The 22778-nt window shown below is 39.1% G+C and overlaps 2 protein-coding genes across 3 annotated transcripts in view; one reads left to right on the forward strand and one right to left on the reverse strand.

The window, feature by feature from the left end:
• LOC148038693 (sister chromatid cohesion 1 protein 4-like) overlaps positions 1-724 on the forward strand; it is a 69624-nt gene extending 68900 nt beyond the window's left edge. For both annotated transcript variants that reach the window (XM_087674360.1, XM_087674363.1), the window contains one exon: positions 316-724. In XM_087674360.1, coding sequence (XP_087530486.1) covers positions 316-414 — 99 coding nt within the window. In that variant the 3' untranslated portion in view covers positions 415-724. The remainder of the gene's footprint in view (positions 1-315) is intronic.
• A 1510-nt stretch (positions 725-2234) lies between these two features.
• On the reverse strand, positions 2235-4272 carry LOC148038694 (heavy metal-associated isoprenylated plant protein 8-like). The gene is made up of 5 exons (XM_087675460.1): positions 4253-4272; positions 3182-3272; positions 2892-3067; positions 2678-2765; positions 2235-2572 (listed from the first exon to the last, which is right to left on the reverse strand). Exons 1-5 carry the CDS (start codon positions 4253-4255, stop codon positions 2328-2330), a joined length of 603 nt encoding a protein of 200 aa, XP_087531586.1. The 5' UTR covers positions 4256-4272; the 3' UTR covers positions 2235-2327.
• Positions 4273-22778: the final 18506 nt, after the last annotated feature.

Raw genomic sequence — 22778 nt, forward strand, 5'->3', positions numbered from 1 at the left:
GTTAGTTCAGCATAAACTTGTAGCTCATTGTTATCTTAGGTTATGGGCGTGTGTTGGGACAAAATCATAACCTGGTTTGAGTTCTTGTGTAGGTCTGTGTGGTGGCCACTGGCCTGTCAGTTAAGAATTATGAACGTCTTTCCTTTGTAATCATAATATTAATAGCTGAAGGCACTTTAGTGGTGCACTTCAGAATGCGTGACCACATGCTTTCCTCTGAAGCAATGTATGAATACATATTCTTGCATTCTTTCTGGTATATCTTTTGTGGCCTTCCATTTCTGTGGCTATAAGTCCTACTTTTCCAAATTTCAGGTATTGAAGACCAAAGACTACATACATGTAGAGCAAGAGGGTGCTTTTGGAGATGTACATTTATTTCCCAAATCAAAGCTTATGAAAATGACCTTTTGAAAGCTTCATATCAGTTTCGGAATGTCTTGAAGAATGGTAGCCTTGGTTTGGACGATTCCCCTATACTTGTTAGTGACAAATGTCTTCAAACATAAGAGCCATGTTTGGACATGTAGATGTGGGGTTAAGCCGTCTTGTACAATATTCTGTATAGGTTTCTAGGATGAATCCTTACTTTGTATTCCTCGTGTATGATAGACTAAGGAAAAATCATTGTATGCTACAATCTACTGTGGTGTTGAAGTAAATTCAGACTTCCTCACCATACATGCTAGTTCAAGCTGAGTATACCTGCTGAATTTATCTGCAACTTTGTTGTCTGGCTTACTGGAAAGCGTTACTTGATGCAAGGAGTCCCAAGCTGGTTGTCACAATTTAATCTTGTTTAAGGAGATCAACCAAAGGGTCACATTTTAGATCAGGCCCTGCTAGATGTGAAGAGATCATGCATTGATAGATGTGCAAAGTTCCTACTCAAAACTATGATTATCACAATCTCCCAAAGATTGTTTGTAAACAACTAATGTGAAAGGTTGAATCCAGACATCTTTGACAAGATATAAAGAATGGGGGATAGAACAGTATTCAAAATGTGCATCTTTCCTGACAGGCATCACTTAAACATGAGTTCATGGCTGATTACTGGTGGTAATCTCAATCAGAATAGCAAATTTTGCAATGCCATCGAGGGCAAGTTGTGTAGATCCTGAATGCCTGCACATAGTCTGTTTATCTGAGCTCTGATACTGCGCAATGCAAGGTATGGGAAGGCAATGATAGTAATTCAAATGTGAATTAAAGCAGGTACATAGTGCATCACACATTGTGTTAAGTTGTTCACACTTTGCACATGTATAACAATATGGTGTACTTCAATAGTATTTCCAACCGTTTTCAAGTCTATAGATTTAATATGTGCGTTTACATAGTGCATCACACATTGTGTTAAGTTGTTCACACTTTGCACATGTATAACAATATGGTGTACTTCAATAGTATTTCCAACCGTTTTCAAGTCTATAGATTTAATATGTGCGTTTTCTAAAATACAGATTTTGATATATTTTTGGCAACAACTTGAACCTAGATACAGTTTAAATGTACACAGCTCTTAAAGTTTTTTTTTTTCTGTATCCCGAAGTGAAGGTTACTTGCATTTTAAGTCTGTGAAAATTTGCTAAAAACAAGATGAAGGTGATCATTTAAAACCAGAGTTCCACTGAAGCTCGAAAAGGAAACGATGAATCCCAGTACTTCAAAGTTGAGATACATCATCAAATGAATTGGTAAATTGTGGGCTTGTAAAGTGAACTTATCTAATGCACTAACCGATCTGTTATGCCAAGGGCTTTATCTTACATTAAAAGGTTCCACATCCTGGAACTTATACCAATTTTACGATCTTGCAATTTCTTTTGAGTGCACAGTTTTATAAATACAAATCTATTAAATGTTAAGAGAAATGATGATTAAGAATACTTTTTCATCTTGAAATGTGATAGTGTGCATGAGTCGACAACTTCTGCACTTCAGGAATTCAGACAAAACATAACTTACAAGAATCAATGGTATATAATAATAGTACAGCAAAATCTCGGTCAGTAACTATCCTGGAACAGATATTTGCTTCACCCACAATTGAACAATTTGAAAAAAATTGGCAGCATTCAGAAGAATAATATATACTTAGCACTAGTATAATAAAACCTTGCTTTGAGTTTAACTGCAATTGCTCACTTTGAAATCGAAATTAGTAGTGTGGAAGAAGGTGATATATAGCTTGAACTTGGAATATAACTTGAGGTATAGAATGAGTCAAATACCATGTAGAATTAAGTAATTTGGAATTAGTTACAAAACAAAATAGATAATCCTTGCATGCATGGTATCGCAACCTTAACAATCGAATCCAATCACATGAGACTACATATGTTAGGATCTTGCCCATGGAACACATATTCACTAGTTTCATTCTTTTTGTCTTCTTTGCTGCTTTGCTTCCCTTGTTCGTTATCATTTTGCCCTTCTTTCTCCTTATTTGGTAGCACAACCTCTGCAGGCTTACCTGTCCTCTTCTTGATTTCCTTGCAGATCTGTACACCATCAATATGGCCTTTCACTACCACTTGCTCTCTTTCCACTCTCACATAGTGCACATCTACGAAAAGAGTTGCACAATTTTGAGACCCATTATAAGGCGCACAAATTTTGAAGAAAAGAAAAAATGTAAATATGCTGATGGGTCAGGACTCGAGTCAATTACCTTGTATCTTGGCTATGCTTTTCTTCACTTGTTGGATGCATCCATTACAATGTAAAGGCACCTTAAGGGTAAGAGTAACGTATGTAGGCTATGTAGTAAAATGAAGATTAGAGATAGAGATTATTGATAAGACAGAACCTATTCCAATCAAAATGGGATATTTTCAATAATTCAGAATAGTGACATAGAAACGAAAAATGAGTGAAGAGTACACCTGCTTCTTTTCATCTGTTTTGTCTTGGCCTTTCTTTTGTTCTTTGATCTCAGGGTAAAGAACTTTGGTTACTTTGTTATTAGTCTTCTTTTTGGAGAACTCCAAAAGCCTTTGTGGATCGATTGATTTGCCTATGACAGTAACCTTGTCACTCTCTGGCAGAACATCCTCCACACCTATTGTTTGTGAAGTGTAAAATGCAAGGATCTTAGTAGACAATTGAAGCATTAGGGAAGTTACACTACCAGTGTACTTCTTGGACATTTAGAGATTTTAATAAGGGGAACCACCTGGATATGATTTTAAGTGCTTGGTTATTTTTTTCTCACAATCTTTACAATGGATCCCAGCTTGTAAAACCACCTTGTTTTGGTTATCCTCCTAGAAACAAAAACCACCCAAAATAGTTAGCGACAGAAGACAGAGAAATGAAAATTTGATTAGCAAGTAGACTAAATATCGTTTAGTGTAACTAGCAGAATCAGAGATGGAAAGTCAGGAGGGTACTTCAACAAGGATGCAAGTGGGGAACATTAACAAGATATAAGGCCTTGTTTATAGTGGCCAAGGTGCATCCCAATTGCTTGACCTTTCTATGATCCGCATAAGGTGTCTAGACATGCTGATACATACACCTACACATACACTTTTGGCTGTCTACACTTGCAAATGTGGAGCTCATATTGTTCCATATGCATACTAATATGGGTATTGAACAATATAAGGTCTATAATTGGGGTATATGACAAATCCAGAACCCACAGCTTCCTAATTGATTCTTCCTAATGGGTTCTTCCTAATCAATGGTGAGGATACTAGGCATGAAGTATACATAAATCTGTCAAATTATGCGCTAAAATAGACATAAACAATGAAATATGGAAGACTACAAAGCATAGATGCAAAAAGAAGACCCACATTTCTCAGTACAGCTCGTCAACAGGCATTGAGTCCACTAATGCTCACAATGTGGTACACATATTTTTGTAACTCTCTGGATCGAATAGATAAACAATAACTGATGAATGTAATTTCCTGATAGGATGTGCTTCTCCAAATGGGTTGATATCACTATTCTAAGTTTTTAGATAGAGGGTGCACAGGTTTGGCATTATAAGAGAACCGACTGGAATGATGAGGCGCACTAAAATGTGCAGTAGTGATGCAAATCTGTGAAAAGAAGCAAAGCAACGAGAATGTGATGCGATGAGGGCAGGTTGCAAGAAATTGTGATCGATTCTGAGAAAGACAGATGTCTGAGGGGAGGAAGGAAGCAGACAATGAAGGTATGTAACTGTGCCATTGACAGGCTGAATGCTGCTGTGGTAGATTTAGCAGGTGTGTGTGGGAGCGATTATTACCATGATGGAAGCTCGTTTCCTGTTTTCTGTTTTTGGAGGGGGGGCGAGGGGGGGGGGGGGGGAGGTGTATATATACACAGACAGACAGAGCGAGAGAGAGAGAGAGAGCGAGCGAGCGACCTTCAAAACATAAAAATAAAATAAAAATCTTTCGACCAGCTCCCTCCTAGTCAAATTCGCGACCTGCTTTAAAATAAAATATAAAAACATTATTATTTAAAAAAAAACACAGTCGTATTCAGCAAAGTACTCCACCTTTACCCACCCTTCCTTAATCATCATTAATACTCCCCTCCCTCTTTTTTAAATTAAAACCCCATCCCTTCTCTCTCACTTATAACCTCTCTCTTTCTTTTCCCCTTCTTCTCTCTCTCTCTCTCTCTCTCTCTCTCATGTGTAAGTCTTAGGTTCTCTCTCTCTCTCTCTCTCTCTCTCTCTCTCTCTCTCTCTCTCTCGCTCTCTTTTAATTAAACAAAAAGTTTACATTTAAAAGTTTAATCTAAGAGAGAGAGAGAGAGAGAGACACACACACACAAAGAGCAAAAAATAAAAAAGAGAAGAGGGAGGGAGGGAAAGAGAGGGGGGAAAGAGAGAGAGAAAATATAAAATTTGAGAGAGAGAGAGAGAGAATTTAAACACAGTGTGAGAATTATAGAGAGAGGAAAGATAAAATAAAAAAAAAATTATAGAGAGATGAAATATAAAATTTAAGAGAGAGAGAGAGGAAAATAAAAAAAGGAGAGGAGATGAGAGGGGGGAGAGAGAAATAGAGAGAAGAAAATGAAAGAAAATAATAAGAAGAGAAAGAATTTGAACACAAAGAGAGAATTATAGAAAGATAAAAGATAAAATTTAAAAGAAAGAGAAAAAGAAAAAATTTAAAGAGAAAAAAAGAGAAATTTTCTTCTTAAATAAATAAATAAATATACATACAAAGAGCAAAAAAAAGAAGAGGAGAGGGAGGGAGAGAGAGGGGGAACAAAGAGAAAGAGAATTATAGAGAGCAGAAATATAAAATTTAAGAGAGTGAGAGAGAGGAAAAGAAAAAAGGAAAAGAGAGGAGGGGAAGAGAGACATAGAGAAGAAAATGAGAGAGAATTTGAACATAGAGAGAATTATAGACATAGAGAAGAAAATGAGGGGGGGAGAGAGAGACAGAGACAAGAAAATGAGAGAGAGAGAGAGAGAGAGAGAGAGAGAGAGAGAGAGAGAGAGAGAATAAGAATAAGAGAAAGAATTTGAACACAATGAGAGAATTATAGAGAGAGGAAAGATAAAATTTAAAAGAAAGAAAAAGAGTTATAGAGAGATGAAATATAAAATTTAAGAGAGAGAGAGAGAGGAAAATAAAAAAAAGAGAGAAGAAGAGAGAGAGGGGAGAGAGAAATAGAGAGAAGAAAATGAGAGAAAATAATAAGAAGAAGAGAAAGAATTTGAACACAGAGAGAGAATTATAGAGAGATGAAAGATAAAATATAAAAAAAAGAGAAAAAGAAAAAATTTAAAGAGAAAAAAAGAGAAACTTTCTTTTTAATTGAGAGAGAGAGAGAGAGAGAGAGAGATATATATATATATATACAAAGAGCAAAAAAAAGAAGAGAAGAGGGAGGGAGAGAGAGGGGGAACAAAGAGAAAGAGAATTATAGAGAGAGGTAATATAAAATTTAAAAGAGTGAGAGAGGAAAAGAAAAAAGGAAAAGAGAGAAGAGGGGAAGAGAGACATAGAGAAGAAAATGAGAGAGAAAATAAGAAGAGAGAGAATTTGAACATAGAGAGAATTATAGAGAGAGAAAATATAAAATTTAAAAAAAATAGAAAAGAAAAAAAGAGGAGAGAGAAGGAAAAGAGAGAGAGAGAAAGAAAGAAAGAAAGAGAAGAATAATAAGAAGAAGAAAGAGAAAGAGAGATGGGAAAAAAGAGAAAAGAGAAAAGTTTTTTTAAAATTTAAATATTTTTTGAGAAAGAGAGAAAGGGAGAAAGAAGGAGAGAGAGGGGAAGAAAGAGAGAGAGAGAGAGAGAGAGAGAGAGAGAGAGAGAGAGAGAATTAAACATAGGGAATTGGGAGGGGGAAGAGAGAGAGAGAGAGAGGAAAAAGAGGAAAGAGAAAGATGAGAAATGGATTGTTGAGTGAAGTAGTTGTGCAATAGCACAGCTACTTCGCTCGCCGCTTCGAGGCAGCGGCCTAGCGTTCGAACCGCGCACGGAATGCTAGTATTTTATTATTGGACATAAATAGTTATGTATTGCAGAGGGAAGCGAAACCTAGGGTTTGAACTCACATACCCACAGTACTCAAACCACAGGGCTATGATCGTATTATTGGCGTGTTCGGACGATTGGCTTGTGTTAAAGGTACTGCATAGGAAGTGGAACCTAGGATTTGAACTCCGATACCCGCAGTACTCAAACCACTGGGCTATGCTCGTATTATTGGCATGTTCGAGCGATTGGCTTTTGCTAAAGGTAGAGATAACAAAGTGAACCAAAGAGGAGTGTCAAAGGCTTGGTTTTTGTTATAATAATAAAAACGATAATGATGATGACGATGACGATGATGGAAAGCTATATAATGAATTGGGAGGGGAGGTTTTAATGAAAAAAGGGAGGGGGAAGAGAAAATGAGATATTACACATGAGAAAGAGGGGAAGGAGGTTTGGAAAAGGGGGTAGGTTCGGGAAGCCCTCTGGAGGTTCGGGGCTTTCCGAACCTATAGCTAAAATAATATAGAAGTAATAAAAACGATAATGATGATGACGATGACGATGATGGAAAGCTATATAATGAATTGGGAGGGGGAAGAGAAAATGAGATATTACACATGAGAAAGAGGGGAAGGAGGTTTGAAAAAGGGAGTAGGTTCGGGAAGCCCTCTGGAGGTTCGGGGCTTTCTGAACCTATAGCTAAAATAATATAAAAGTAAGATTAAACTTTTAAATGTAAACTTTTTGTTTTATATATATATATATATATATATATATATATATAGAACCTAGGCCCTACACATGAGAGAGAGAGAGAGGGGGGAGGGGGAAAAGAAAGAGAGAGATTATAAGTGAGAGAAAGGGGAGGGGGTTTTAATTTAAAAAAGGGAGGTGGGGAGGGGAGGCTTTAAAGAAAAAAGGGAGGGGGAAGAGAAAATGAGATATTACACATGAGAAAGAGGGGAAGGAGGTTTGGAAAAGGGGGTAGGTTTGGGAAGCCATCTGGAGGTTCAGGGCTTTCCGAACCTATAGCTAAAATAATATAGAAGTAAGATTTTATTTGCCTTTGGAAGGATTCATAACATTACACTCCTAGCCATTTGATACAAGAACCTTATTGATGGGAGCTAGTTGCAAATTTGTAAGAAAATAGGGGTTCAAAGGCCCCTTTCTTGACTGGCTCACACGTGTTTTTTAAACACTCACAATTGTCATGCACTACATGGCTCATTTAGATACAAGGGAATTCATCAATAATAAAATTTTGCAAATCCTTGGATCTCAACAAGTTGAAAGTAATGCCATTAGTACAAACAAACCTAATGCATGCATAATCTCAAACCTACAACTTTTCTCTTAGTATTGAAGCTTAATCAACAAAATCTGGTTGTTTAGCTATTGGCCCCTTTGCCCTACCACCCATTCAAAAAAGCAATCATATAATTTGTAAGGCCATTAGGGATACTAGTTCTTTGGTTCATTTATTAAATAGTCAAACAAATGAAAATAACTAATTCACTTTAACCTTAATTCGTAAGGCCAAACTTATAATTAAAGGCTTTGTGATAGCTTAAGGAATTGTGCCATGTATAGATGCGTGTTAAAAACAAACACCTTTTAGGTTGATTTACTAGTAGATGTTTGAAGTCCAACTAAGAATATATTATTGGGCTTTGAACACATCCTTGATTTCCAATCTAACTTATTGGTCTAGGTGGATCTTAATTATGACCACTAGGTTGTTAAATTCATGCTTATAGAGAAAATTGGTTTGATAGGAATATCTCACTTTACATGTGCCTTTACCTACATTATCAAAAGGCTCCATGAATAGGTGCAAAATCTTGCCTTGTGATTGCATGAGAAATGAGTTCTAGTAGTGATTTAATTAAAAAAGCTACAATTGTTTTCAGGCCATGCCAACAAATGTTCATATAAGATGCAATAGGAGCTTTATTTGGATGTGATTATTACGAAAACTCAAAAAGTTCAATTTGATTAACAATAAAATTTCTATCCTCTCCATTCTCTCTTTGCATAAGTAATTAGATGCATATTTTCCTTGTATTTTTTATACATAGGGTGGGATGGTACATGCATGATGAAAAATAGGTCTATGATCCCTAAGGAGCCAATGACATTTCCCTATTTGAAGCAAGTTATTTCATCAATAGAATATATAGTGCATAACTGTTTAGTTATGAAGTTTCAATAGCATACATCTAATATCAATAGCTAATGTGACCTCTATCGTACCATCATATCAAAATATAGCGATTCATGCTTGTATGTGATGCATCTAGTTTGAAATTTCATATGTGGATTCTGACATGTATTGCTAAAGCAATCATATCTAAATATAGTGATTCATGCCTATATGTGATGCATCTAGTTTGAAGTTTCATATGTGGCTTTTGACATGCATAGTTGAAGAAACCTACCATAAGCAAAATGCATTAGGGCTTATGAAATTTGTTGTATAGCTTAGAGGCTACAACAAGTACCACTTGAGCTTGGAAGTGGCTCCTAAACTACATATAAACCCTCATGCAAAGCTAGGTAACAATGTTTTATTAGGAAAAGATGGACAATTTCAAAGTTACTTTGTAGCATTCGCTAGTGTGTAGTCTCTAGGGTTATTGTTCCAAGATAAAGTAAATTATTATGATGAATGGATATAGTGAGAGACCTACCTTAAGCGGAATACATGAACATAATGATTAGTGATAGCAGGAAGGGTATGCAATTTAATGTACTAAATAACAATGAACAAAGCTTGTAGATACAATGCTAGATAAACAATGCACACGTCCACCATCATTTTTGAGGATGCTAACTCTCAGACACCTTAGATTTATTTCTAATACCCAAACACAATACAAATATGTGAAATAAGAGTTGTGTTTCGATGGATAATATGCATCTCATAGGATCTTTTATTCTTATGGCCTCTCGGTTTCATTGTAAGTTACTTTATACTAGAAAGCGAGAAGTATATATATTTCAACTTAGAGAGATGTTGATGAAAATACAATAACATCTATGCATGAATGAGCACATTATTCATGTCAAATTTGATCTTGGGCGTATATAGATTCAAGATCTACAGATGGATAAAGGCAAAAAATATTTTATTTATGTATGCATGAAAGAGAAAGATACATTTTGAGGGTATTATTCCAAAATAGGAAAAACCACAAATCATCACTTAAAATGAAAATCATTATTATTTATGGAAAATCTTTGAGAAATATGCCTAAATTTAAATTAATTATTCTTATCTTGCAATGAAACACCTATTCGATACACTCCAAGGAGCATAAAATACTAGTAGACACAATAAATTAAAAAAGGCCCATGAGTGGATTAACTATGAATTTTGTGACATCATAGAGAGATGGGAATCTTCACAATAGTATGAAGGCTTTAATCTTGACCTAATTGTCTTGGAAGTAATGGTTATGATGACATCCCACGTTCCAATATCATGCATTAGAACTAGGAAGTGGACAAGACTAGGTCTCACGAAATTGATGTCAATTAGTAAAATTATGCCGTTTTTTTTTTTCACATTCACATAGAAACACTTAGTTGGTTGGATATGCTATAGGAGCATGAGATGCTCATAAATATAAGGGATAAAAGGAGGGCCATGAGTGGGTTAATTGCAAATTTTGTAACTTCATATAGAGTTTGGCATCTTTAGAATAATATGAATGTTTTCCTAGTTGTCTTGAAATGGAGACATCCTAACATCATGCATTAGAATGAAGAAATTGGAAAGATGAGCTTACATGAAATTTAAGTCAATCAACAAGATGATGCTTTTTTTTTCACATTTCTAGTGAAACATTTAAAACTTAGGAAGTTTGATACTCTAAGGAGCACAAGATCCTCGTAAATGAAATGAAGAAAAAGAAGGTTGCAAGTGTGTTAGCTTTATATTTTGTAATATCATAGAGAGTATGGCATCTTTGTGATAGTATGAAGGTTTCAATCTTGATTTAGTTGTCTTGGAAGTAATGGTTATGTGAACATCCCAACATCACGCATTTGAACAATGAAGTTGGAAAGACAAGCTCACATGAATTTTCTTTTCATATAAATATGGTGTTACTACTAGAATGATGCCTTTTCTTTTCATATAATTATGGGATTACTACTAGCTAACGATGGAAATTTAATACCACAACATGCTTCACACTAGTCAATCATTCCAACATGAAAGGGATGCAGGAGACGCGGGAGAGAAGAGCACACACAATGTAGGTGTTGTCAACAATGTTATGACAACCTTATTGCACTTTCATATATATATATGAATAAAGAATATGGGCAGTCACTATACACGGGCAAGCCCAAGGGCCTTTTACCCCAACAACCTCCCACTAAAAGGCCAATGGGCTAGGGAGTGAAAAAAATAAAATAAAATAAAAGAGACAGGGTGAGGAATCATGACATCTCACCCAACACCCAATCGGAAATCAAGCTGTGCAATAAGTGTCGGGAATCTCCGAGTCCAAGACATCCAGGAGGCAAGTGATCCCGCAGCTCCATACAATGGAGCAATCCAACACAACTCATGAGTGCAAGATTGTACATCACCATCATTAGAGTAGCGCATAGCATCAGTGTAGTGCATACAAGACAACAGAGAGCATCCAAACTCTCCAAAGTCAATCACTGAAAGAGGGCCAGTATCCTGGACACAAGTCAGACGAGGTCTCAAGACAGTATGCGGCCTCAGTGAAGCGGAAGACTGACATACGACTGTAGAATCAACCATAAAGCGCACTGAATGTGCATCAAGAGGCCTAAGAGGTGTCTTCGTCTCATAAAAGTTAGCATGACGGCTGCGTAGAACCTGCTGGGCATCCAAATCCCGAAACCTATAAGCCGTAAAGTCACCATCTCCATAATCAAGGAGAAGACATCTACATGACATAGGCTCATGTGGCATACTGATAATGGCCTGGCAACCAAATATCCTCAAGTGATCATAGGAGGGTCTCATGCCACCCCATGCCTCATGCAGAGTAATAACATCCAAAGAGAAACACGACGTCCGATTAACCGAGTAGACTGCCGTCATAAGGGCCTTAACCCAAAAGCCATAAGACAGCCTAGCTGTGGTAAGCATAGAAGCAACTTTTTTCTGTAAAGTCAAGCACATGCCATGAGAAATCCCATAATACCGTGGGCATAAGAAATCAATGCCATATTGCTGACAAGAGATCCGTAAGCTGGGAGAGATAGCATGACTCTCATAATCCATCTGCAAGCATCTAGACATGCTACCAGCAGAATCCATAAACCTGTCAAGCATAGTAACAACATCCTCAATCTGTACCAAAGGGTAAGCCCAAACACGGTGGGTAGCATGATCCATGAAGGTCACAAAATACGACACTCCACCAAGCGACTGGGAAGGCATAGGTCCATATACTGCAACATGGACTAGATTTAGAGGAGCATCCCTCACACGATCGCCATAAGCCAAAGAGGCTCTGCATGGACCATGAGTACAATGAGGGTAAGTAGCATGGGGAAGAGCAGACAATAAGCCCATATCACATAAAGCATCCATCTCAGTGTGTCGTACATGGTCCAGGCGACAATGCCATAACAATGCATGTGGTATCTGCGTAACTGCAACCATAGAATCTCCCACATGAGAGACATACACTACATAATCACTGCCATATCTAGCACCTCTGACCAATACCAAGCAACCACGATGGATTTTCCATGAAGTATCCCCAAGAGAGACATAATATATTGCACCATGCAACTAGCTGACAGAGATCAGGCTCTTACTTGTTGGGGATAAAGGCGCCTTTGCCTAGCCGCCCGTGTATTACTACACTGATAGTCACCACCACTGCACACTGCAGGTGGCGGGCGCCCGTCACCGTCACTTTATTCTTTATTCTTTTAGTAGCAGTTTGAATAAAGGAATGCCCGGTCATACATTGTGACTGTTGGAGTTTCCATTTCTAGTCTCTCCCTTTCTTGCCCTTGCTCTCCCGCCATAGCTCTCGAGTCCAACCTTCGATCCATTGCTCCCTTTCAACTGGTATCAGAGCTTTGCTTTCTGACTCTTGAGCTTGGTTTGTGGCATTCTCAGCATCCCATCGACTCCCTACTTGCATTGGGTCTCCTTCCCGGCAGCCATATCCGACTCCTTCGAGCTCCCATCACTCCTCGGCTTCCCGAGCACCTTCTCGACATTGTTGGGCACCTTTAGGGCATTACATCAGAGGTATTTGATCATTTTCTTCAGAGTTTTACTTCAGTTCTCAGGTCTCATAGGCTGTAAACAAGTTGTGGGCAGCCATAGCTCACACCTCTTGGAGCTTCCTTCACCTAAATCTTGCTTCTAGCCTATCAAGGCTTGCTGAGGCTTGGTGTAGACCTTCTTTGGCCTTCATTTGTGCCCCCTTTGGGCCCCATTGTTGACATGTGGGACAGCAGATCCCCCCAGCCAGCTCACGTTTTTTTTGCGCACGTTTCAAAATCTGGCCCAAAAATCACTCTTTTTGTCATATCTCGGGCATTCGAAACCCAATTCAGGTAAGGTAAGAGTCTAAGTTGGGGATTTGGCACGCTCCAGTCGAGATGGTGATGACGGATTTTCCAAATTCTGATGATAGAATCTTCTGCAACAGATTTCAGGTATGAGACAGCATGTATTTGTATACCTATGCTTGTTTGGGCATGACTACATAACCGGTTTGATGCCTATTGCATCCCAATTCATTAGGGGATTGAAGCTACATGTAATGCTATGATTTTGGCCTGATTTTGGGGCTGGAAATACATAGTTTATAACAGTAAATGCATGCTGAATACTCTTGGGCTGAAGCTATCTTTCATGCTTTGACATATGCCTATTGGTTTCAGATGCATGTCTTGGGTTATGCTATGATGTATTGATCATCAAGGGATGACTTTGAGCTTGTCATTGAATTCGGATGCTTTTGGAAGCTTGAGCTTATTTCAGTCCGCACTTATTGACATTGGTATATGCTTTGAAAGTGATGCTTCTTGGGTTTATGCATACCCATTGCCTACGACTTGATGCTCATGTCACGATTGATTACCTTATGCATAAGTTGAGCTTGAGTGCTCATTGAAGCTCCACCTTGGATGCATTTTGGATTATTTGGAGTAGTCTTGGATGTTACTTGGCTTGCCAGAGTTGTATCTTGTGATGTACTTGATGTCTTACATACTTATGGATGCTACATACGGATGCTCTATTGCCTACATGTTCGGGATGTACTATTGATGTATTGTCTTGGACTTATGTCATTGGCACTATGTCTTGCCTTGGCTTAAGCTCTTGAGGTCGTACATATGACTTTTATGCCAGTGGGAGCATTCTTGAATGCTTATCAGACATTGAGCAGGTGGTACTTTTATGCATTGAACCGTTACATGCTATTGATCAGTTATAGACACTTGAGACTTTGGGACTTCTTACCTTTTGGGATGATACATCATATGTCTTGGTTCACTGTATGCTTATGAGCTAAGTCTCAGTTTTGGATCCGTATCTTTGTGAATTGACACCTACTTGTGTCAAGTTTTGGTAGTGGCAGGAACACTTTGCCCCGTTGCCCGGGGGGTGTGCCTACTCACTGGCAGATGTTTGTATGACATACTTGGGTGTTAGATTCATGCTTATCGATTGTCATATGCTTATGCTAGCTCTCTTTTACTGAAATCTGAAATTTATTGCAGCAAGCATGTATGGACTGACATGGATTTTTCATGCTGAAATACTCTGAAATGATGTACTTTCACTAGTAGTTGGTGGGCAACAACTTTGGTTCCACTTTTTTCACCATTTTTCCTCAATTTTGGTGATTTTTTGGTCATTTTTTGCAGTAAACAGTAAGCAGTTTTGAACTGTCTATAGTCTTCCAGCCTGCATTATGGCGAGTTCGTTCACTGATTATGCTATTTTCAACATCACTAAGCTTGATGGTACCAATTACTCTTATTGGAAGAGCTAGATTTGGTAGGTGTTGGTGGAGAAATCACAGATCAAACCTTTGAGGTTAAGCGAGCGTCCGCCTGCAACTATGCCAGATGAGGAATGGCTTGAGCTTGATGAGTTATGCAAGTTCACTATTGTATTGTCTCCCACAGAACAGGTTCACTATAATGTCTTTGAGGAAGAACAGAGTGCATGGCAGTTGTGGGAAAAGATCAAAAATATCTATGACAAGAAAAGTCCAACGAGTCAGATGTATTGGCTGAAGCAGCTTATGGATCTGTGCATGAAGGAGAATGTGACTATGTCTGCTCACTTAAGCCAGTTCTATGCTATACTCAAGAACTTGACTTCGCAGGACATCACTTTTGCAGAGGATGTCACTCCTCTTTTCTTGCTTGGTACTCTTAATGAGTCATGGGATGTATTCCGCACTGCATTATGTGCCTCTACTGCTACCTTGAAATTATCTGATGTTGAGAGCACTCTTATACAAGAAGAGGTTAACCGTAAGAATTTGGATGCCTCTCTTGTGTCGCATACTATGACAGCTAGAGGCAGGAATGATGGATATGAAAAGCATGGCAGTGGCAGTGGCCGTGGATGGGATTCTCAAAAATCTTGGTTCAAGTCTTGTGGGAAGTCACGTAACAAATCCCGTGGCAGAAATGCAGATGTTACTTGTTATCATTGTGGGAAAAAGGGCCATATTAGGCCACAATGCCATGAATTGCGCAATGAAAGGCGCAAAGATAAGGGGAAAGAAAAAGTGCAGGATAAGTCTTCTGATCACAGCATAGTGCGTGCAAAGTCCAGTGTTAAAATTGAAGAGATCAATGTTATGCAACCTGAGGATGTTGATGATGATGATTATATCCTTGCAGTTTCTTCTAGTGCTTTGCAGATGACAGAGATACACTCTATGTATGCATAGTGTTGGCTCTTGGACTCAGGTGCATCCTTTCATGTGACACCTTGCCGAGAGTGGTTTCATTCATATCGTAATATTTCGAGTACTGTGCGCTTCGGTGATGACAACTCTCTTGATATTGTGGGCATTGGTGATGTTAGGCTGTAGTTTCCTTCTGCCAGCAATTTTGTTATGTAGGATGTACGTCATGTACCTGCTCTAACATGCAGTCTCATGTCAGCTGGACAGCTTGATGACGCAGGTTATCATGTATAGCTTGGAGACTCTGCATGGAAGATTACTCGTGGCAGACTTGTGATTGCAAGAGGTGCAAAGGCTGGCAGTCTCTACCCCTTGATTGTATTAGCTTCTTCCCTTGATCATGTTTTGTCTGTGGATTCTATTCCACATGTATCTCTTTGGCATGCCCGTTTGGGCCATATGTCTTTGAAGGGGATGAAAATGCTTTCTGGTTTGCAGTACTTACCACCCCTTGATTATGCATGTTTTGATTCATGAGAGCATTGTCTTTATGGCAGGCAGACTAGGTCTACGCATAAGAAGTTTAGTAGGCCATGCATGAGTGAGCCCTTGGCATTGGTACATTCGGATGTTTGTGGACCCATGCCTTGTTAGTCTATGGGTGGTGCAAAGTACTTTGTTACATTCATAGATGATTTTTCACGAAAAGTTTGGGCTTATCCCATTAAGCTGAAATCCGATGTCTTGGCTATGTTTCAGAGATGGCTTGCATTGGTTGAGAACCAGTCTGGGTATAGGCTAAAATGCCTAAGGACAGATAATGGGGGTGAGTATGTCTCATGTGCTTTTGAGTAGTTATGTGATGAGAGGGGTATTAAGCGTCATTTGACCCACCCCTACATCCCCCCCCAGAATGGTTTGGCTGAGCGGATGAATAGAACCATGCAGGAGCGTGTACGCAGTATGCTTAGCCATGTAGGCCTACCACAGAGCTTTTGGGCTGAGGCAGTTAGTACAGTTGTGCATGTCATAAACAGATCACCCTCTAGTGGTTTGGATTTCTAGGTTGCAGAGGAGGTATGGACTAGAAAACCTCCCTCTTATGCACATCTCCGTATCTTTGGATGTGAGGCATTTTGCCATGTGCCTAGGGACAAGAGAAGTAAGCTGGATCCCAAGAGTATCAAATGCGTTTTCCTTGTTTATGGGGATGTAGGCGAGATGGGTTACCGTCTCTGGGATCCACAGGCGCGAAAAGTCATCCGCAGTCATGATGTAGTCTTCCATGAAGACAAAATGCATAGGCAGTCTGAGAGAGTTGTTGAGATCTGTAGTGTCATATTTCAGGAGGAGCCGAGAGCTCTCGCACAGCCAGTTGGAAAGCCTACAGCTGCAGGAGATGCTCATGGTCAGGGTGTTGGACAGGCAGTTGGGCAGGCATCAGAGCTTGCTGTGAGATGATCTACTAGAGACAGACATCCACCTGATAGATTTCAGCCCTCGATGCATTATGTCTTGGTTATAGATGCAGGAGAGTCTTTCACCTATGATGAGGCTATGCGTAGGGGTGACAGTCACTCCTGGGAGAGGGCTATGCAGTTTGAGATAGACTCCCTGTATAAGAATGACACTTGGGATTTGGTTTCCTTGCCTACGGGCAAGAAGGCTTTGCCATGCAAGTGGGTGTATAAGCTAAAAAGTACCCCTGGACACCCCAAGCTTGCATACAAGGCTAGATTGGTAGCAAAGGATTTTAAACAGGAGCATGGTGTGGACTTTAACGAGGTCTTTTCTCCTATGGTTGAGATGACCACCCTGCACTTAGTCTTGGCTTTGGTTGCTCAGCTTGACTTGGATTTATACCAGATGGATGTCAAGATGACTTTCTTACATGGGGACTTGCATGATGAGATTTATATGGAGTAGCCTAAGGACTTTGTAGAACCTGGAAAGGAGCACCTAGTGTGCAAATTGAATAAAAGTCTTTATGGCTTGAAACATGCACCTAGGGAGTGGTATCATAAGTTTGATGCCTTTATGCAGTCGCTGGGCTACAACTAGAGTGCTATGGATTTGTGTCTTTATAGAAGAAAGCCTGTGATGGTTCTTTATTGATTTTGGTACTCTATGTGGATAATATGCTGATAGCAGGGAAAGCTCATGATGAGGTAGATGCTCTTAAGACTCAGCTCAAGAAGAGCTTTGAGATGAAAGATCTGGGACATGTCGCTCACATACTTGGTATGCGCATTACACGCGACAGGCGCATCAGGGACTCCTCTACTTGTCACAGAGGGAGTGCATTCATAAAGTCCTTGAGCACTTCTGCATGCAGGACATAAAGCCTATTGGCTATCCATTGCCTTCTTATGTGAAGGTATCACAGGTTGATTGTTCGCAGACAGAAGAGTAGAAGGCCGAGATGGCCAAGATTCCCTATGCATCCGTAGTGGGCAGGCCATGATAGCCACTCGTTCAGATATTGCCTTTGCAGTTGGTGTTGTGGCATGCTATATGGCTACACCTGGCAAGAAGCATTGGGATGCCGTGAAGGATATCATGAGGTACCTGAAGGGCACTGTAGATATGTGCATATGCTATGGCAGCTAGGGTACAGGAGTTGTGGGGTACACTGACTCTGATTATGCAGGACATGCAGATAGTAGGAAGTCCACTTCCAGCTATGTATTCACATATGCTGGAGGTGCTGTTTCTTGGATGTCCAGGGTGCAGAAATGCATGGCCCTTTTTACTACAGAGGCTGAGTATGTTGCAGCCACTGAGGCTTGCAAGGAGGCCATTTGGTTGGGTCGTTTAGTTGCTGACCTTGGTATTGATGCTATACCTACACTGCATTCGGATTCTATGAGTGCTATTCAATTAGCCAAGAATCCAGTCTTCCATGCGAAGACGAAACACATTGAGGTGAGGTATCACTTCATATGTGGGGTCGTTGAGGACAATTCTGTTGATCTTGTCAAGATCTTGACTGACCAGAATCCTGCAGATTTACTCACGAAAAGCCTCTCTATACAGAGCGCTTTGCCTTCCTTAGGAGATTGATGGGCGTGGGATGAGATGACGTCTTTCCTCATCCTGTTGTACATGTGTACATGTTGTACTGTCTTTTTTCTTTTTCTTTTCACTCCTCATTGGGGCAGATTGGCCTTTAAGTGGGAGGTTATTAGGGATAAAGGCACCTTTGCCTAGCCGCCCATGTATTACTACACTGGCAGTTGTCGCCACTGCACACTGCAGGTGTCGGGCGCCCGTCACCGTCACTTTATTCTTTATTCTTTTAGTTTTGAATAAAGGAAGGCCCGGTCACACATTGTGACTGTTGGAGTTCCCATTTCTAGACTCTCCCTTTCTTGCTCTTGCTCTCCCACCATAGCTCTCAAGTCCAACCTTCGATTCGTCGCTCCCTTTCATTACTGAGCGTAGGTATATGCAAGACATTACAGAGCATAAGAGAAGACCCATTTGGCAAAGCCAAGTGTATATCCCTTGTACCAATAACATGACAATCCTGCTCAAGGCCCAAAGAAATACATTTGCAACCTCTATGCATGGATTCCTAGATGTATCCTTGTACTTGGATATGTAGCTCTTCTTTGATTAGTACTACCACTCCTAATCCTTGGGTGATGCTTTGATGACTGATGTAGCCTCTATACAAGGATTTCGAGACACATCCTTGTACTACTCTAGGTAGCTCCCTTTTAGGGCTTTGGTGTGTACTTTGATGTCTCATGTAGCCTCTATACATTGATTCTTAGCCATATCCCTATACTCTAGGTAGCCCCCCTCTCAAGGATCTGGTGTGTACTCTAATGTCTCATGTAGCCTCTATATATGGATTCCTAGATGTATCCCTGTTCTTTAGGTAGTCCCCCTCTCAAGGCTTTGGTGTATCTCTATAATCCTGATCAAATCTTGGTTCTCCAACACCTTCTCCATCCTCCTTGGATGTGTCTAGAGTGAATCTTTACAATTCCTATTCTATTGTCTTGCCATAGATAATGACTTAACTATCTCTACATTTCCTTTCTTACCCTCTTTCCTGGGTTTGAATATTTTGGGCAGATTAGCACGCCTATGCTTGACCTACATCCTTGTGAGATCACTATCAATGTAGATGGGGTCTCTTTGAAGTCTGCATTATATGACCTTCTTTCTCATGAAGGTTATTCTCTCCACCTCATCTTGGAATCTCCATATGAGAGAGAGAGAGAGAGAGAGAGAGAGAGAGAGAGAGAGAGAGAGAGAGAGAGAGAGAGAGAGAGAGAGAGAGAGAGAGAGAGAGAGAGAGAGAGAGAGAGAGAGAGAGAGAGAATCAAGTACATGTGTAGGAGAATGTTCTTGATTGACTAGGGAGGAAAAAAGAACATAATTTTGTAGTTTTTGAGCTTTCTTCCATGTCCCAACCAATCAAGCACTTGTTAACACAAATGGGAAAGTCACTTATTTGACCACTTATCCTATGCTCTATGGGATCATTTGCACAACATTAAGAAATTTAAGACTTCTTCACACACTTGAGCTATGTTATTCCCAACAATTCTCCCTTTGGATCAAGTTTGGGTGGGAACTGATACAAAGAAGTTTCTACCATTCAACCATTTATTTGATCTATGAGAGTAACTTACCAATACCTCCCATGTCATGGTCAAAGAGCCTCTTGAAGTTGGAAAAGACAATGTGAGGGTGCCAACACTTATCAACCCCCTTGCACTCAACCTTAGGACTAGGAAGGATAATGAGCCCAAAAAGAAAAACAAAGAGTATGGTTAAAACCCCTCTTCTAAAGGCATCGCAAAATTTAACTCCAAAGTTGTTCCATAAAATGCTGATTTTGGGAGAAATTGAGAACTTTTGAGACCAAGATAAGCAAAGGCTTAGAGGAGATTTGAACTAGAGATATCCATTGTTTTAATGGTTGTGCCTACTTTCCTAGGGGTAAGTTTTGATGAACATTCATGACTTATTTAAAAAGCATGCCTCATCCTTAACTATGGATCCTTGTTTATAGAGTGTTCTAGTTTACGTCTAGGATGGGACATCTTGATAAACATTCATAATTTATCCAAAAGATATGCCTCATTGTTTACTATGGATACCAACTCTCCCCCCCCCCCCCCCCTTTACATGCCCATGTGAGGCATGTTGAGGAGTGTAGGGTTAAATACTAGGAAATAACAATGACTCATTGACTCTGTTGGAGGAAGCACATTCTTTATTAGTTGAGAAAGTGAGATGGAATTTCTAAAAACTAAATCGATTCCTTGCATTTGGGAACAATGCGAAGCACCACTCATCAAATCAACTAAGACAAGGTATCTATTAGACTTGAAGGAAAAGTGAGATAGAAATTTCTATGGACTATATCAATTCTTTGCATGTAGGCCCAATGCAAAGCAATGCTCATCAAATCAACCAAGATAGCTTAGATATCATGCATTAGACTTAAAAGGAAAAAAAAAGAAAATGCCACTTTGAGTTGATGTGCTACTACTTTGTGCCACTTTAGTGAAGCTACCAAACTGCATATGCAACTCTTACGATTATGTTTGGCAAGAGATCTAGAGGCAAAATGAAAATCATTGGCTACAAATTTGTGTTGCTATTACATGACAATGTTTTGCCTTTAAATTCCTCATCCACTTTGTGTAATTTATAAGCCCTTGGTGGAACTACAAAATGCCACATTTCTTGTCCTTATCACATAACTAGTACTCTTACCCTATGGGTTCATCCATGAATGTGCTCTAAATAAGCACACATTCATGCATGCACACACACATGATACACGTGTAGGAGAATGTTCTTAATGGAATAGAGAGGGTTCAAGTTCATTATTTTAACTTTTTCCAAATCCTAGCCAATTAAGCACTTATTTACACATGGTAGGTGACCATTTATTCTATTTGATTTTAGGGATTTTTTGCAAAATTAGGACTTGTTGAGAAACTCGAGCTATGATATTCCTGACAATTAGTGATGATGATAGATTATCCTTTCTAATTGTGGCAATCTCTTGAGTTGATACATTTTTTAAGGACATGCCTTAGTATATGTTTTCTTCTTGATGATCAATAGACCATCCTTTTAGTGTCTTAAATCTTGAAAAGGTTTGGAAATGGACATTGCATGATCCTCGTCCATCTTTGCCTTTTCCTTCTATCAACTTGTTCCCATTCCTTCTTGTTACCTTATGCATTAGGTGTAGCAATGTTTGTTGTTAGGCATCCTTATATTCCTATTTCCTTTTTTTAAGGCACCTACACATTTAAACAAGCAATATTGGGAAGTCTTAAAAAATTATAAGTCCCATTTGCAAGGCTTATTTAAGAGAAAGTGGGGAGCATGGTGAGCCTTATGAAAATTTTGTCAAACTCTCCTCATGTAGCATAAATCTATTTTGAAACAAAGACCTTAACTTGGCCATACAAGCTCTAGAGTTGTTGGAGGAGGCATGTTTAGATCTCAAGCTTAAAGAGATTTTCAATGATATGCTACATGAGGGGTTCTTGACAAAAGCTTCATAGGGTTGAGTGTCCTCCTCATTTTTCAAATGCTAAGAGAAGCCTAAAACTTGGGGTTCTCAAAATATTGAAATGGTCATAAACTATCTAATATGTGATTTTACTTACAAAAATATTTTTAATATCTATACTTTATAGCAAACAATGGAAAAAGGAAGGGTTTCTCCTCATAGTAGGTGATATATTTGCATGTGAAGGAATAACTTGCACTACATCCAAATAACAAAAGCTCTAATACTCTTTTTGGCAAGACCCTCTTGGCAACATCAACAAGGACATGCCCAAGAGTCTTATTGAATGAACATACATAATAAGATGCATCGACTGCACAACAACGTGGATATAGTTAGACATGAGATCCTTAGCAAGATCAAAGAGATGATTCCAAGACAAGGTTTCCTAGCTTCATAGACAAGCCAAACCTGTAACTTAAAAAACATATCGTCACCTCAAATTTTAATATAATATTTTGGAGGTAGTGTTATTGGATAGTAAACTTGCTTATTTCTCTCACCACTTAACATTTGCCTAGGGGGAGGGCTATATTGAGGTGCAGTAAAAGAGTATCAATACATAGGATTTTGGGGTAGCAATTAAAATTATGTATATACTCTTGTATTTATGGTATACCCCTTAAAGGTCATATTATAGAATTGTTATACTCTATGTGTGAATATCTACCACTTTTTTCTCCTCTCTCTCTCTAAATTTCCTATACATAGAACAACTACAACCTTAATATTGAGGATCATGATGCCACTCAAAGCACGCCAACATTATTGTAAAGGTTTTCCATGTAAAAGCTTCACAACTTCAACTCAAAATCCATTACTAAGACCAACATTAGAAAGCATACTATGAAATATTTTCTTACTATTCATGTTC

This window comes from Lygodium microphyllum, chromosome 3 (assembly GCF_053477565.2).
Source record: "Lygodium microphyllum isolate KBCC chromosome 3, Lygodium_microphyllum_v1.1.10, whole genome shotgun sequence".
Taxonomy (NCBI): Eukaryota; Viridiplantae; Streptophyta; class Polypodiopsida; order Schizaeales; family Lygodiaceae; genus Lygodium; species Lygodium microphyllum.

Bases quoted from the DNA above. Each gene is read 5' to 3' on its own strand.
- LOC148038694 (XM_087675460.1), bottom strand. The intron at 3,068-3,181 runs GTGGTTCCCCTT...CACAAACAATAG, and splicing joins GCACTTAAAATCATATCCAG to GTGTGGAGGATGTTCTGCCA. The intron at 2,573-2,677 runs GTAATTGACTCG...CTCTTTTCGTAG, and splicing joins AAGCATAGCCAAGATACAAG to ATGTGCACTATGTGAGAGTG.